Below are 16,391 nucleotides of genomic sequence, written 5' to 3' on the forward strand. Positions count from 1 at the left end.
CCAGGGTTATTAATCTTTCTCATCATATATTCTTTGAGCTCATTTTGTGGTTGAATGTCTTTGTGCTACTTTAGTATATCTTTCTTCTTTTTTTTTTTGCTTGCTTTGCGTCTCCGTAGATATTTTGTGTATGTGTCGTTGCTTTGGCCCTCTTTGTGAATGTCGTGCATCTCTTTGCGGTTGTTTTGGCGTTGATCAGAGTCTGTTCTTGTTTTAATCTCTGTTCTTGTAAGTTCGAGTCTCTTTGTGTTTTTGTGTCTTGGTGTTGTAGTTGCGCCTCTTTTGTCTTTTGTATTATTTCTTATTGCTGCTGTTTTGTGTCTTCACAGAGAACCTCTACCCGATTAATAATTATCACTGTAGTTGGTACAGGTTTTCTACTACGCAATAAATTCCTGTTTCCCCACCCCTCGTGTATCTGCTGAGTTCTCCTTCAGCAGTGTGAAGGATCTGGTAAACAGCACTGTCGGCAAAGCTACTGAGATGACCAGTGAGGCATGTGGATATCACAGTCAACTTGCCACAGAGGAGGGCCTAACTTCAAAGCCTCTCTTCATCCACTTAACTAACTGTGGTCAGGCAGCCAAAGTGTCAGTGGGTGAGAAGTTATTTACAGACCTGTTTTCAGTGTCCCTTTCACTGAGGAATGCTGCCCAGAAAACAGCAACAAAAAAAGAGCTTTTTTTCCTTCAGTGAGCTTTTCGAGTTTGGGGAGAAACAGTCAGTCTCTACAGCAGTTTCTTGAGAACAAAATGGACCTGTCCTCTTTTCTTTTCTCTGCCTCTGATGCTTCTGTTTCTCTCTTTAGCTCTGCCTAGGAATGGTTGCCATGACAACCAAGCTCAGTCCCACCAGGCATGGCTCACCTTTTTCGCTTTTAAACATTTATTTTCTTATTTTAATGAATCTAAACTAGCAAATTTGCACATTTTCTACGTTTTAAATGTTTACTGCTTTGATGAAAGCTTCGTCTTTGTTCTTTTGACTTCTCTTTTTTTTTTCTTTATATTTGTTTGTTTACTTCACCTCACTGCTTTATTAATCAATCGCAGAGCTGAATTAGAACTCGAATTTGAAGTAGTGTAGTCATCAATCTAGAAAGAGGAAACAGGAACAAAATATACTAAAGTTCAAAGGTGAAAGTGAAACTTTTTTTGTACAAAATCTGGTCTGTGCAAAAATATTCGGTGGGATTATGGTCGGGTGTTTTCTATAGAAAATATGTGCTGGAAGGGAAAACCTGCTTTACATGATGATAATACATGTGACCCACAAAACAACACGAAACAGTGAGTGAAAAGCTGGAAGACTTCAGTTAAAAACTGGTATCATTTTACATTATACAGGTGTGACAGGAAACTGTCACTTTCCTTGCAATCTGCACATGACTTCACGAGTAAAGTTACACATATTTGTCTCTATTATTTCAGGGTTTCACCTTATAATCAAAAGCACTGTTGTTGTGATTTGGTATGATATAAATAAAACTGACTTGAATTAAACATTACTGACAGAACGATTCCCAGGAAGGCACATAGTGGCACGAATTCCATTATTGTATTAACTCTATTATCACTCTCACTCCTAGCCCTGCTTTAAAATTACACATAATGCCCTCTTTTGTTCTTCATTCACGAGGACCTCTTGCCAAATTACACATCTCAGTGTCGCACCATGGTAACCCTTTCTCACACTGCTTCCTTGTCCCTGCTCATTTGTGTAGGGTTATGAAACCATTTGTATCACTTTGGATTGTTACTGTGTATCTGTTCAGGTGAACTCAGGGCAGGTTAGAGAACTAGTGGAGGGATTTTAATAAGTCTTTATAAAAAAAGATGTTCTATGAATTATAGGAAATATTGGTGCACATCAGAAGTAAGCACACAGTACACATGCAATGCTGTGTGCTGCTGAACCTTTATGCTCTGATGGGGGTTTTTTGCTTCTTTTTACCTCTACCCCATTTCCTCGAGGCGAAGGCCTCCGTTGTAATTAAAATGTGTTGTTAATCCATAATCCAAATACAGGCTACAATGATTTATTGCAACACCTTTTGGTACAAATTTGTATTACACAAAGTACAGCATTTCCCTGATATATTGTATATGAATTAACTTTGTTAATTTTCAAAGATTCTGAATTATTTTTGCTCTCTTGATAACTTTTATTTCTTTTGCCTGTCATATCATTTCCTAAGTCTGGGTTAGACGTCAGTGGTAATAGTGGTTTTTCAACTTGGAGAAAACTGTCTGCATTGATACACTAATATAATGTAGGTAAAAGACAGAAAATAGGTGCGATAAAAACTACATGAACAGAAAACCAGGAGTCAATCTTGGCTGTTGATATTTATAGAAAGTGATCAGAGAACATAACAATAAAACCCTTGTGAATCTCATCTGAATGAGGCCTGAGGCAGCTAAAAACTCAGTTAGTTCAAGTTTGTCAGGTACTGGACATTTTGCTGCTACAGTTGGAACAAACCGTCATGAGAGTAAAGCTACACACGGATTTCCTGTATCTGTGTTAGTTATGCAACTCTGAGGGGAAGGTTGGAAACTGTGTCGCAGGTCTAGTCATTCAGTGACAGTGAAGCACTTTAATAACTCACGTCATCCTTTAAAATACTCACACTTATCACCCTAGGGACCGTTTTCTGCCACGCCCGAAAAAGTGCTATAAAAAATTTATATATTAATATTTTTTTCCACTTTAAATTAGCCAATCTTTTAGACCTACTTCTCCTTGAAATATTCATGTCAAGTTTTAATTACATTTCGCGGATTTTAACCCTTTATATCCCGGTTTCGTCACATGAGCGCACTGCTTTTTTTGCCCCAAAAAACAAAAAACTTGAATATTTTCCAAAAAAAACATTTGAGGTAATATTCAATTGTTATTATAATTAGGCCTTTAGATGGACTAAAGATTGGCACCAAGAGTCATTTCGATCGCCTTTTATTTTTTTTCCAGGAGCGCATTTCATAAAATGCACACTATCGACCACGCCCAAAAAGTGCTATAAAAAATTTATATATTAATATTTTATTCCACTTTAAATTAGCCAATCTTTTAGACCTACTTCTCCTTGAAATATTCATGTCAAGTTTTAATTACATTTCGCGGATTTTAACCCTTTATATCCCGGTTTCGTCACATGAGCGCACTGCTTTTTTTGCCCCAAAAACATAAAACATAAAACATAAAATATTTTCCAAAAAAAACATTTGAAGTAATATTTTATTGTTATTATAATTAGGCCTTTAGATGGACAAAAGATTGGCACGAACATTAATTTCGATCCGGTTTTAATTTTTTTTCCAGAAGCCAAAAATGTCCCCAGGCGGCGCTGCTGCTCCTGCTCCCCCGGGGAGGAGTGCCTCTGCCGCGGGTGTGTTTCGCGCAGCGCCGGAGCATATGGTTCGGTTCCCGTGTCTGCGGCACACACTTCCGCTACCACGTGAAAACAAATACGTCATTTCCTGTTGATTAAAAAAAAAAAAAAAAAATCAAACGAACCTAAGGGCAGAAAATGGTCCGGAACGAGCAGCGGGCCAAGCTGCTGCTGTACGCGGGAAATTAGTCTGCCTTTTCCGGGTATCTGTCTCGAGCAGGCCGCTGGAGAACATGTGTATGTTCCAGCAGGCGTCACATGTGGAGCAAGGGCGCCACCCGGTGGACAAATAAAAAAATTACAACTCTAAGGCCAGTACTGCAAGCGGAAGCGGAAACATAACCGATCACGATCGATTTGACCGTAATTTTTTTGCCGTGAAAAATAGCGTTTATAATGGGTTTCAATGGGGCACAAAACGGTCCCTAGGGTGTTGAGTGTGAGTATTTTTGCTGCTAAGCCGTGTTAGGCTGTTGTAAGAAAATCAGACTGAAAATTTGAAGATTTTACAAAAACGAAACCGGCTGGCAAGTTTGGCTATGCTATACCCAACACAGCGGAAATGGCGTTCATACGAATGAAAAAAGTGGCACAAAAAGAGCCCAGTATGACGTGAGGGTTAAGTGGATGCAGTTACAGTATAGAGGCTAAGAGTGACGCTTCCTGTCAGGAAATCAATTGCACTGCCATGTGGAGGGGAACCATCTGATCTGACGGACACTCGCTCAATCGATGCTTGGAAAGTGGGACAGCACAGGACAGCAGAGGGACAAATATGACGACATAGTGTCACAAAAACCATGTTTAAATGTTTACAAGGCCAACATAAACCAGCAGAAGCCCCTTTAATAAAAAGCAGTGAGGCAGAAACACTGGTGTGATGTGCAAGTGTCACATTATATGTACTCCCCGCCTTGTAGTGCTATAGTTTGCTCAACGTGCCCTAAAGGCTTTTCGGTCACTGATTCCAACACTTTGAGCAAAAGTGCTGAGGCTCAGCTTCCTCTCCTGCACGGAGGATACAAGGTTACCGACTCTGCTCGAGTGTATTAATTAGACATATGGCTGCCACACTGCCCACCAAAGGATATGGATGTGGGTCTCTAACCCTTCTCCTTTTTCACTGTGATCACACACATCTATCTATAGATAGACAGATAGATATAGGAGGAAAAAATGTAAATAGTTTGAAGAAAAAATGTTTGCTAATAAATGAGGACGCTCAGTCACAAAGGTGGAAGTCAGGGATGAAATATGTCCAAAAGGAGCTCTGCTGTGATTCTGTAACTGCCAACAAGAATCCTCACAGAACTGATGTTCCGCTTCCTGTCTAGCCTCAATATGAGCACACTGAGCTTCACATAACTAGCTGCTGCATTTTGACTCTGCCAAATATCCCATTCTTGCGAAAGAAATATCTCTAGGACTTCCGAAGGACTTCAATTGGCACAAAGTTTCACTTAGACTCAAGGATGAATTTATTCACTTTTAGATCTGTAAAACTTCAAATCTGTCCAATATTTATGAATTTATTTACATTTGACAAGTATCTCTGGAATTAATGATGAACTGAATAGACTTAAGCTTCCTTGCTCTCAAACACTAAGCTTCAGTTTAACTTTGACTGCCTTAAATTTAAACCATGTCAGCCAAGGTTTAAATTAGGGTTTTGTGGCATATTTAGACTTTTTGAGGATATAAGTCACAGGGTGTTACTGAACATTGCTGGTTAGCCATTTATGCTTGAATTTAATGAAATTCTCTGGATTTTCATCTGTTTTATATTCTATACTGAACATTTTAAAAGCAATGAGGACTGAAAAGCACAGGAGATTTTGCTAGCAGTGCTAAAAACGAGGCTTTGTGGTCGATTTTTGCAGAAAAAGGTTAGGAGAAAATAATTTTTTATATGTCAGTAGATTAATTTGCAGTTCAGTTTGTTAAAATGTTAAAATTAAAACATTAAAAAGCATTTTTAAAGCCTGATATAAAACAGGCTTGTGTACACTTTTGCATGGCACTGTACCAGAACTAGCTATCAGGAGCCTGTGGGAGCATCGCTAATGGCAGCCTGCTTAAGAAGAAAAAGATGGTATAGCTGTGTTTCAGTCCTGATACAAAACAAGTTGTTTTAAGCTTAGAATCAATAAAAGTCTCGTTCCTGGTGTTCTGCTTTAAGTCACCTTCACTGAGCTTTGCTCCACCGGATCTTGCATCCCTTGTTCTTCAGTGAATGTGAGCATTAGTACACTGTCGACTGCTTCACTACCTGATTCCAAAAACCTCTCTGGGGCAGATTAACTGGTATGTCGTTTATCAAAATGCTTAAACATGTCTCAGATTTTGAAATGAAGCCACTTAAAATGTTAAACAGCAGCACAGCCCAGTCCCCGAACAGCCATCTATCTCGTCCTGTATCTGCTGCCTTGTTTCATCCCTTGTTCACTTGATCTTGTCTTTTTTATGATATTGAGCTAAGTAGATGCAATTCCTAAAGGAGCTTCCAGCAGATGTTAATCCTTGCTGACACAACCCAGCATTCACTCCTACAACTCACAACATCTCTTTCATCTCCATTACCTATGCTGTTGGCTTGTGGGTGGAGAAACACACCTTCACATGCATCTTCTTCCTTTTTAATGCAAAGAAAAAAAAATCTCAACATTTCTTAAAACAGTTTTTAACTCACAATTAGTAACAGAGCTATTTCCACTATTTGAAATGAGACTTTTAAATATTTATAGCTGCTGAATGTCTGGAGATGGCTGAGAAGCTACCTCAGAGCCAAGCTATCAATGTAGGAGTGGAAGATTAAATATTAAATATCAGCTATCGGCTCCAGACAAACACACAGCGGCACTTTCTGTTCTGGCAGAAAAAGTTTCCTCGTCAGAGAAATCAGATGAAAGCTTTGCGTCTGCAAAAAATGCTTCACTCTGGAGTCAGAAAAGCAGCTTAGAGACAATAAGTAAAGTGCATTCATACTCAGGATATTCAGAACGTAATGTGACCTGAATCAGACAGGGTGAGTTTAAAATGGAAAACCAGCATAGAGGATGTAAAGGAGGGTCCGGCCGCACAGTGGTGAGCTCACACGTTTGACAGCACATTCGCTCAGAGCTCTATTTTCACCTCATCTCTCAGCGGGAACGTCAGAGTCAGGGTGTGACAGGGTCATGCTCCCGAGAGCTGGACTTACCGCAGCAGTGAAATGATAATGCTTACATTAGTTTAGATTTGCAAAGAGGACGAAACACTCCGGTTATTGGCAGCTTTCAGAAGACAAATTTAAGCATCTTTAAAGTATCTTCAGCTCGCACCAGAATTCAGTTCGAGACCAATTTAACTTCGTGTTGTATTTTTCCCCCTGGTGAATGTCTCAGTACATTTGCATGGGCAACTCGAGCTGCACTGTGTCATGCTTCACTCTTTTCAGGTCATGCACTGAACTCAGCCTCCTACTTTGGTGACCACGTCCCTGTGACATGTCTGCACTGTTGCTGCCCTGCTGTTTCAACTCCTCCAGCAATCACCATTCAGGATGTTTACCCATTAATTCTCAGTTTCTATTTGCAGGAAGTGATGAGATTCACAGCCTGGGAAGGAGAATGAGCTTTATCTCTGATTCATCTCAATCTAAGAGCTGACATTATTATTCATCAGTTGAGGGATGCAAGACTTTGACTTTGTCTGCATGCCATCATTTTTACGCATAACTTAAGTAAATGCCACACTGATGTACATTCTGATATGTGATCCCAGCTTTGAAGGAGTTTCTTGGGTGGATGAGGAGCTGGCACTGCCTGAAGTGTGATCAGTGATTAAAGTGAAACCCACTTGAGTCCCACAGCACATACAGTTATTCACCTCATTAATTCCCCCGTAATGGAACCGACGACATGTTCAGAGGCACTGTACCGGGTCCTCCTTAGCTTTTCCTTCCAGCAGTTTTGGCTGAGTAAACATTTTGTTTTTGATCATCACCTTGTTTCACACACACAGGGGTGTGTTCACAGCTGCAACTTTACTCAGCAAGTTTGCAGAAAGTTGAATAAGATAACTTGAACTGATGTCGAACAGCTGCAATAAAAAAAAAAGCTGAGGCAACACATACGGCTGCCTGTAGCTGTTATTCTCCACCACTGTGTAAAATCATGACCTAAATAATAACATTATACTGCTACAAGTTTTAAACAAAGACTCCCAAAGGGACAACAGCCCAAGGGCGAGCAGCTCTTCACACTGAACCAAAGCTCGTAGGTGTTGAATACTAAAGTCTTACAGCTCGCTTCTCAGTGTTTGCTGATTTTGCTGTTTTCATGTCTTTGCAAAGTCAGAGGCTGAGGAGAACATGCATGAAGGACTGTTTTTTTTATATAAATAAAATTGAATTGAAGTGAATTGAAAAGGAAAAACATAAAACATCAGTAGAACATCTGTGAACTTCCTAGTTTTAATGATTTGTCCTGTGGTTTATAATTTCCTTCTCTGTTCACCTGGATGTGGCATTTTCAGTGGGAGGAACATTTGGTCTGAGACTGAAGAAGTCACTTTGTATTTCTCCCAATAAAAATGCTACAGTGTGATGAAGGAAGCTTTCTGGGATTTTCATACCGGGATGACTCAGCATGCATCGAGACAAGAGTTTTCTGTGTAACTGCTGAGCCACATTGCAGCGCGAGACCCGCTGCAGGCTATGGAAACATTTCCCCAGACAGTGATGCGTTGCTTTCTTTACCTGCAAACTTTGATGGACACTGATGATGGGACACTGCCTCAGGAGTTTTACGTGAATGCACAGCGGCAGGTGTTCACGGTGAATGAGGAATAAAGGCCCCGGGCTGTTTTTCATTGTGTTCTTTTGGTGTTGGATAAAAAAAATCCTCTCCTTTTCCAGCGTGACAATTCCCCCAAACAGAAAGGTTCTAGGACTTGTAAAATGCTGCCAGAGTTGTTTGTGTAACTTATATGAAGAGACTGACGTGATTCAAGGTTTTCACTGAGTGTGGCTCTGCATCGTTTGCTCTTCTGGGGCTTCTTCTAAAAAATATTTCCTTCACATTGCAAGCGTCTCATCCTCCTCGCAGTTATGTCATGATGCTGCAGAACTGAACTTTTAGAACCTGCTAACAGCCCAGCACTATCATCATCCACTGTATTTTAGTCACCGACATTCACACGTCATGACTTGAATTTATTTGGCTCATGCTGAATGGCACAGTTGGATCGTCCGGCAGCGGCGCTGAAAAATGCAACCAAATGTCCCTTCTAGTGATTGTGTTTCTATGGTCCGCCCACGGCGCTGTAGGACGAGCGCCAGCAGGACAGGCGGGCAGACAGCGTGTGGTCACCAGCAGTACACTGATGGGGGAGGGGAGCGGTCGGTGGATTCTTTCCTGAACCGAACGGAGAACCCGATGTCAAGAAGCGAAGCCCAATGACCCACGGTGAAGGGATGAATGGTTTCCTGAGCAAGCCGCAGTCACTTCCTCCACAGACGCATGGGTTTAATGCCACTACCACTGCAAGACAGGCCATAACCCACAACCCCAACAGCAGTGATTGGCCCTGCATTTTATACCTCACTGAGACTGGAGGTGTTACACCAAACAGGCGTTGAGATGGAAATTTTGAGCTAAATTGTCAATATTTGTCACATTTAAATCTATTTAATGTTCAGATGTTTAGATCATTTTAGAGTTACATAAACATAAAAGTCTTAGAAGTGTTGTACATGCCTATTATTTAAAGACTTGGGTAACACTAACAATTTAATGGGCTGCATTTATATAGCGCTTTTCGAGACCCTCAAAGTGCTTTACAATTCCACTATTCACTCTCGCATACTGGTGGAGGTGAGCTACAGCTGCCCTGGGGCAGACTGACATGGCAGGCTGCCATATTGCGCCATCAGCCCCTCTGGCCATCACCAGTAGGCGAAGTGCCTTGCCCAAGAACGCAATGACCGAGACTGTCCGAGCCAGGGCTCGAACCAACAACCTTCCGGTTACAAGACAAACTGCCAACTCTTTAAGCCACAATCGCCCTAATACACGTGTTGTTGTGTGGACTTAATGTGCTCTGATGTGTCGTCATTTGTCTGTGTTGTGTCGATTTGTTGCTCATTAAGCTGACCGGTCCTGCTTTAGACTGAGTGTAGAACCATACGCCCACTGATACTGGAATAAATACACTGCTCAAAAAAATTAAAGGAATATCTTTTAGTCAGGCTATAGCATCAAGTCAGTGAAGCCTCTGAGGTATTGATCCTATCAGTTACATAACAGAGAGGGTTGTTAATCATGTTCAGCTGTTTTGATCTTAAATTAAATAAAAACAGGTGAACTAGAGGGGCAGCAATGAGACAACCAGCAAAAACATGAAATTTACAGGTGGAGGCCACTAACATGTTTACCTCCTCATCTTGTCTGACTGTTGTTTCACTGGTCTTGTATTTAGTTAGGGCAGGGGTGTCCAATTAGTTCATTACCAGGCCTCTGGAGAACTTCAAGACATGTTGAGCCATTTAAATCAGCTGTGTTGGATCAAGGACACATCTAAAACTTGCAGAACACCGGCCCTCGAGGCCTGGTAATGAACTAATCATTTGATTCAGGTCTGTTGACCCAGGGTGAGATCTAAAACCTGCAGGATACCAGCCCTTTAGGCCTGGACTTGGACACCTCTGGGTTAGGGTATACAAACTACCTGTGCAACAGGTAGTCCACTCTTCCAGGATGCCACATCAAAACTTTCCACTGCCAGAAGGTTTGCTCTGTCACCCAGCAGAGTTTCGAGAGCACAGAGGAGATTCCTGTAGACAGTCCACAGAGGGACTCACAGGCCCCTAGAGGCCAGGTAGATATCAAGATGAAATCACTGGACCCAGTGTCAGACCCTACGCTGGCACAGAGGGTGCTGAGTTACTCTGGGTGCATGACAATCCCAGCCTCATGTTGCCAGAGTATGAGGCAGCTCCTGGAGGATGAAGGAATTGATACCTCTGACCTCCCCCCACGCTCGCCTGACCCAAAGCCAATCGAACACCAGTGGGACATTATTGTTCAATCCATCTTTTGATCCAATCATTCCAGGTTGCACCTGAAGGTGTTCAGGAGCTCAGTGATGCTCTGGTCCAGATTCACTTTTTTGAGCAGTGTGCATGGAGATATGTAGAGAGATAGAGACCGTCCAAATAAAAAAGAATGCACAGAAATGTAGAAATATATTTAAACAATGCATTTCTCATATTTTTAATGACAAAAAGGTTGCATATTCAATAATATATTTCTACATTCACATTTTCGTTCTGTAACATTGTAGCGTTAATAACTGAAGACTGAATTGTCCTCTTGTTGCTGCTTGACAGCCATTTGAGGGAAATATGAGGAGGTGCAAGAGAAACACGCCACATGTTTTATTTTTAGCTTGATGGATTATTTTCCTGATATGTCAGGATACTATTTTCATTCTAGACAAATAACCCAACACTTAACGCTTAATCAGTAATCAAGAAATGATCACATCGCTATTTCCGTACTTCTCCTGCTGCTTTTCTGATGAGAGGTGTGTCCAGTTTTCTACTGATTTACATCTGAACCTGAGGGCAAAGTCATGTTTCTGCATATTATATGAAGCTGTTGCTTGTGCTGTGCCAGCCTCCATTTTTAATATATGCCCTCCATTAGTGACCACAGAGTAGCACAGAGCTGGCATTCAATAGCCAGTATGTAAGCAGCAGCATTCTCTTATCGATCGGATCATTTTTACTCTAATACACCATGAACATTCTGTGTTTTATACTGCAGCGTAAAACCCACAAATTTTGCTCTTTACAAAAGATGACTTACAGTCAGGAGGAAAAGTGAGTAAACCCCAGAGTGATGTTGCTTTGGTATCAAATGTTTCAAACTTGTCACAGTAACTGCTTGCCTCCAAGAAGAAATCCTTCTAGAAGCAAATCTCAGCTCCTAGGCTCTATTTTGAAGGATCTCTTTGAGTATTTGGGCAGTGATTACAAATAAAATAAATGACAATTATTTTAATTCATTTCAAAGGAACATAAAGACTACATGCATAGAATCACCAGACAAATCTGTTTGCTGACTTTGTCTCAAAATGGCATTAAAAAGGCACATTTTTCCTTTGGAACAACATGTTTGCTGTTACAGAGTTCTGCCATAGATTTTAATTCATGGTGCATTGAGAGGCATGTCTGTCTAATTTAATGTCTCTGGTGTTTGTTCTTGTGTGACATTAAAGGTCACACAGTAGGAATTCTTCCTTTCTTCGGTAAAACATGCTCAGCCAGCTCACAGTCGTCACTTTTGCTTCTTTAGAAAACTCTTTTTTCTTGGGTTTGCTCTCATGCTGGAATATTCCTCTGCTGCCAAGCTTCTGGACACTGGGATTCATCTTCTCAGCCAGTTTTTCAATATAGCCACAGGTACTTTTGATACGTCTATAAATGGTTAGCACCATTTCCAGCAATGCAGCCTCATATTATCGCTCTTACACTCCATGAAAGGCACTCGTCAGTGCCTCCTCCTGCACTTCTCGGAATCAGCTGATTTTTTTTTTTTTTGTATAATACTTCTTGCATATTTAATAAATTCAACTGAAAATTGTACCGTTCTATAAATATTTTCCAATATTTTCCAGAAATACATGGGAAATTAGATACTTTACGAACATGCTTGAGCCCTCTTAACATCTTAAGTACAGGACATGCATCAAATTTTCAGGGCTTAAAAGGTGTGATCGCTGCTGAAAACTTATTCTATACATCAGCTGTTTTTCCATTCATTTTTAGTCCACCAGTGTTCATCCGTATGTATTTTTGAGCTAATAAAATCTATTAATGGGAAGTATAGTTTGATGAGATACATTAGCTAATTTAATGATTGTAGCTCTTGAATAAAAAATATCAGCAAAATAGATTAAAAAAAAGATAAATCGCAACATTTACTCATTTTATTCTGATTGTTATGTTGAAAAAGTGCTATTATTGTTCCTACAAGTGTACTTCATTCAAGTCCACAGGTTTCTAGCTGTATGTAGATGTACTTACTTTCACTGTATGAAGCTTCTCCTTGTACTATATTCTCAATAAAAGGTTTTTCAGTTGTTCACAAGACAGAATACTCAACTAATCCTGCAGTTACCGTGAGGTGATACAGCTTTGAATCATTTGACATTAAAGGGATATTCCTTAGAAGCATACTCGGTTTTGTTTGCAAACTATATTTTGAGCACACGGTGAAGCTCTGCAACAAAGAGGCATTAATATGCATGCAGAGATGTGTGGAACATGGAGTTCCATCAACAATGAGTCAGTCACACAGGATAGTCAGCACCAGGGCTGGCATTTCATAATTAATGGGTGACAGCAAAACATAACACACACACCGAGGGGAAAAAACAAAACAATGTGTGCGATGACGGGGCATGCTGATATGCTTTAGTAACATTAGCAGTTTGGAGAAAGATTCATCTCCAGTCAGGCCTCATAGACTCCAACATGGAACTGAAACTTTACAGAAATATGAATGTGCAAAGGATTGTTGTGTGAACCAACAAAACTGACGGGAGTATTTAATCACATTAAACTGAATCAGTTAGGCCCAAACACAAGACAAAAGTGACCAGGCTAGGATCAGCTGTACAAGCAAATTTCAGCTGATGTTATGAAAGGTGAAATCCAGCATCTTGTGTGTTTGTTTTTTGTTTTTTCACCACATTTTTGGGATTGTGTATTTATTTAGAGCCAAGATTCCTTATCAAGCATCAAAATAAATAACTGTTAATACGTACAACCCAAGTTTTCTAAAAGCTGCTAATCTGTTAAACTACAATCCTTAAACAACAGCATCCTTTAAGAAGAAGTTCATAGCTATTAGTGCATTCCTGCGTACATCTCTGTACTGATTTATGATTCTTTATTTAGAATTTATGATATAATCCAAATATCAAGCCTACATATAAGAACTAGGATACAATAATATGGGATGTAAAACAGTATGGGAATTCAGTGGTAAGATAACAAATAATGGTATATAGGAAATCATTCACTGTCATTTAAAACAGTAGTATTAGCATCCTGTAAGCACGAGCTTAGCAAAAGCCCAGCTACAGGTTGAATTTAAACTGTTCAGGTGTTTTCTATACAGTCAGAATTAAATAGAGTGATGCATTTAAAAATATGCATATTAAAGCGATGAAGAGTCTGAAGGATGAGCAAACTGCACACGCTGGAAGAGGCTCATACCACGCGGTGTGTCACCTGGATGAGGTTTTTGCCAACGGTTGTAGAGAGAATTTTCAATTCAAGAGTCTGGCGTTATTCCCGGCCTAATTCCTAGTATCTGTTCCAGTATCTGTTGTGTGGTTTTTTTCTTCTTAAAAAAAAAAAGTTTAAAAAAATAAAATAAAATTAAAAAAAAAAATAAATAAATAAATATATATATATATATATATATATATATATATATATATATATATATATATATATATATATATATATATATATATATATATATATATATATGGCAGATGGACTGCTCCTGTCAAATGCATGTTTGTTTAACAACAGAATTATGATTTTTGATTGGATTTATGGGCATTTGCTGGCTGCTGCAGAATGAATGCTTGAAACACTGGTCTGACTGATTGACAGAATGGGGCGAATGGACAGAGAATGCCATAGATGTATATCCACTCGGGTTGGATAAAGGAGAGACCTATGTGGTACAGTATGGTAGGTTATGTAGGTAGGTAGGTACAGTGGCTTTACGATCCTACGTACATGGTCTGCAGGAGGCTTTGTGGAACCGTGCAGCCAGCCTTGGGAGGGAAGTTCCAAAACAATCCAGGCCCCATCTAGCAGCAGGTATAAAAATACAAGAGACAAGAACTACTGTACTAGCGTTGGTGCATTGCAGGTGCAAAGGCAATAATAAAATTCACAGGTTATAAGAGGAAAGGTCATGCAGCAAAGCTACAGAGAACAGACAGAAGGAATAATAAGACAGGCGACAGAGGTCAGTAAGAAAATGGTCATAAAAAATTAGGGAGAAAAATGTAAAGGTTAAATGATAGAAAAGGACTTTTCTGTTACTAGGTGAGTGATATTTAATTAGTCAGATTTTCAAATCAATAAAAAAGCCATGGGGTTTCTAATAATACATCAACTGACTTTTACTGGCCTCTAATAGTGGCCAGAAAGACATGCAACAACCCTTTATAATTTATATAGATATAGTTTCCAGGAGACACAAGGATGCTACTGGGTTAGAGCAAAGATCCAACACAAATGGGGACGCAAAGGGGAAATGTATCAGCATGCAAAACACGGTAATAACAGTTTTGCTTTTGCAGTGGCTCGCTCTCAGTGCCAGCCTCATTGTCTAGCTATTGAAAATGCCACTGGGGGGAGGGAGATGGGGGCTATGGAGTGGTGCAAAGAACCCAAAGAGCAAGAAGAGTTGTTTTCAAACAGAAGGAACAAGAAAGCGAGCAATGAAAGCTTCACATACCCGACATCTCTTCTAAGGCATAGTTTTGTTACCCCCATCTGAAATTTAGGTTAATCTTGCTGTTTTGTACAAGGAAATGTCTTAACAGAATAAAAGTGTGTAGCCAACTTGAGAGCTGATGTGACTGCTAAGCACCTCACAGTCAGCTTAAGTTCTGCTCAGAGGTTAAAGTTGGGGAATTAGCCATTTAGCATTCCTTACTAAATAGTTAAATGTTCTAGAAGCATAATTTCAACAGTACAGTATGTGATTTCATGTGTTTGTCTTGTATTTTAGAGAGGAGATCACCACGTAACCACACTGTCAAATCTCACAACATGTAGCCTCTGACTTCAGCACTCTATTTCTAAGCTGTAGTGCCTCTTCACCTCACTGTGCAATACCTTTTGTGCAATACTTTTGTTAATAGTCAACGGTGCAATAGACTCCATACTTGAAATGTGCAATTCACTTGTATTTTTATTTTTATTCCTATTTATTCTATTTATCCCCTTCGTATATTTTATTTATATATGTCTCTGTATTTATATATGTGTGTGTGTGTGTATATATATATATATATATATATATAATATTCTGTAACTGTAACTTCTGTCAGTGCTGTGCTTTTGGAAACCGAATTTCCCAGAGGAACCCACCCGAGGGATTATTAAAGTTTTATCTTATCTTATCTTATCTTATCTTATTTCTTATCTGTTAATTCAAAGTAATAAAGTAATCCCCATCCAAAAGTCAAACTTTTCTCTTTGCTTTGTTTCAAGCAATTTACTTGTGACCAAAGTAAAGTGATTTGAACTAGTCAGAGCTTTATGAAGATCAAATTGTGGCTAAAAGGTTTTTAAGGTGTGAAAACTCTTGAAGTTTATGCTGACAATAGCAAAAATATCACCAGTGCTATCCATCAGCCTCCCAGTAGATGCACGTTTCAAATCAATTGGAAAATTCTACGTGAGATCTTTTCCTATTTAGGGTTTTCATACGATTGTTAGAAAACTTCACCTCCTACCTTGATCGTGAATTCAAGGTGAACAAATTGAAAAGATTAAAAGAGTCATGTGACTGCAATGTCCATTTTTTATCTGACTTCTATCTATTTATCATCTTGTAGTTTATAAAGGATTTTCCCCATTTAGCATGTAATTAAACAATAACATCAACAACACTAAGTCTAACCCTGGATGGGCTGGTCAGTGTTAAGTCCTTAATGATTCATATCTGTGCTTTATGCATGTGCAATTGTATGTTTGCTATGCAGATGTCGTGAACTGTCAGAACTGTGCTAATTACATTTAGCTTCCTAAGCAGTGGCTGCTTGCTAGCTTTTAAAGCTCCTCTGACTTGGGGCTTGGTATTGGGACTTTCCTACTACTTCATATGCTTTGTTGATCTGACAGGTTGTCTTAAATTTTTCATCTGCACAGATGCGTGGCTGTGAAATTTCCCAATACCTTTGATTTTCATGA

The 16,391-nt window shown here is 39.6% G+C and overlaps 1 protein-coding gene across 1 annotated transcript in view; it reads right to left on the reverse strand.

The window, feature by feature from the left end:
• ndrg4 (NDRG family member 4) overlaps nucleotides 1-14,272 on the reverse strand; it is a 59,558-nt gene extending 45,286 nt beyond the window's left edge. The window contains exon 1 of the mRNA XM_085358764.1: nucleotides 14,199-14,272. Coding sequence (XP_085214890.1) covers nucleotides 14,199-14,272 — 74 coding nt within the window. The remainder of the gene's footprint in view (nucleotides 1-14,198) is intronic.
• Nucleotides 14,273-16,391: the final 2,119 nt, after the last annotated feature.

Source organism: Diplotaxodon limnothrissa, linkage group LG7 (assembly GCF_057381915.1).
Source record: "Diplotaxodon limnothrissa isolate DT_005_m linkage group LG7, D_limnothrissa_male_GT1.1, whole genome shotgun sequence".
NCBI classification, from domain to species: domain Eukaryota; kingdom Metazoa; phylum Chordata; class Actinopteri; order Cichliformes; family Cichlidae; genus Diplotaxodon; species Diplotaxodon limnothrissa.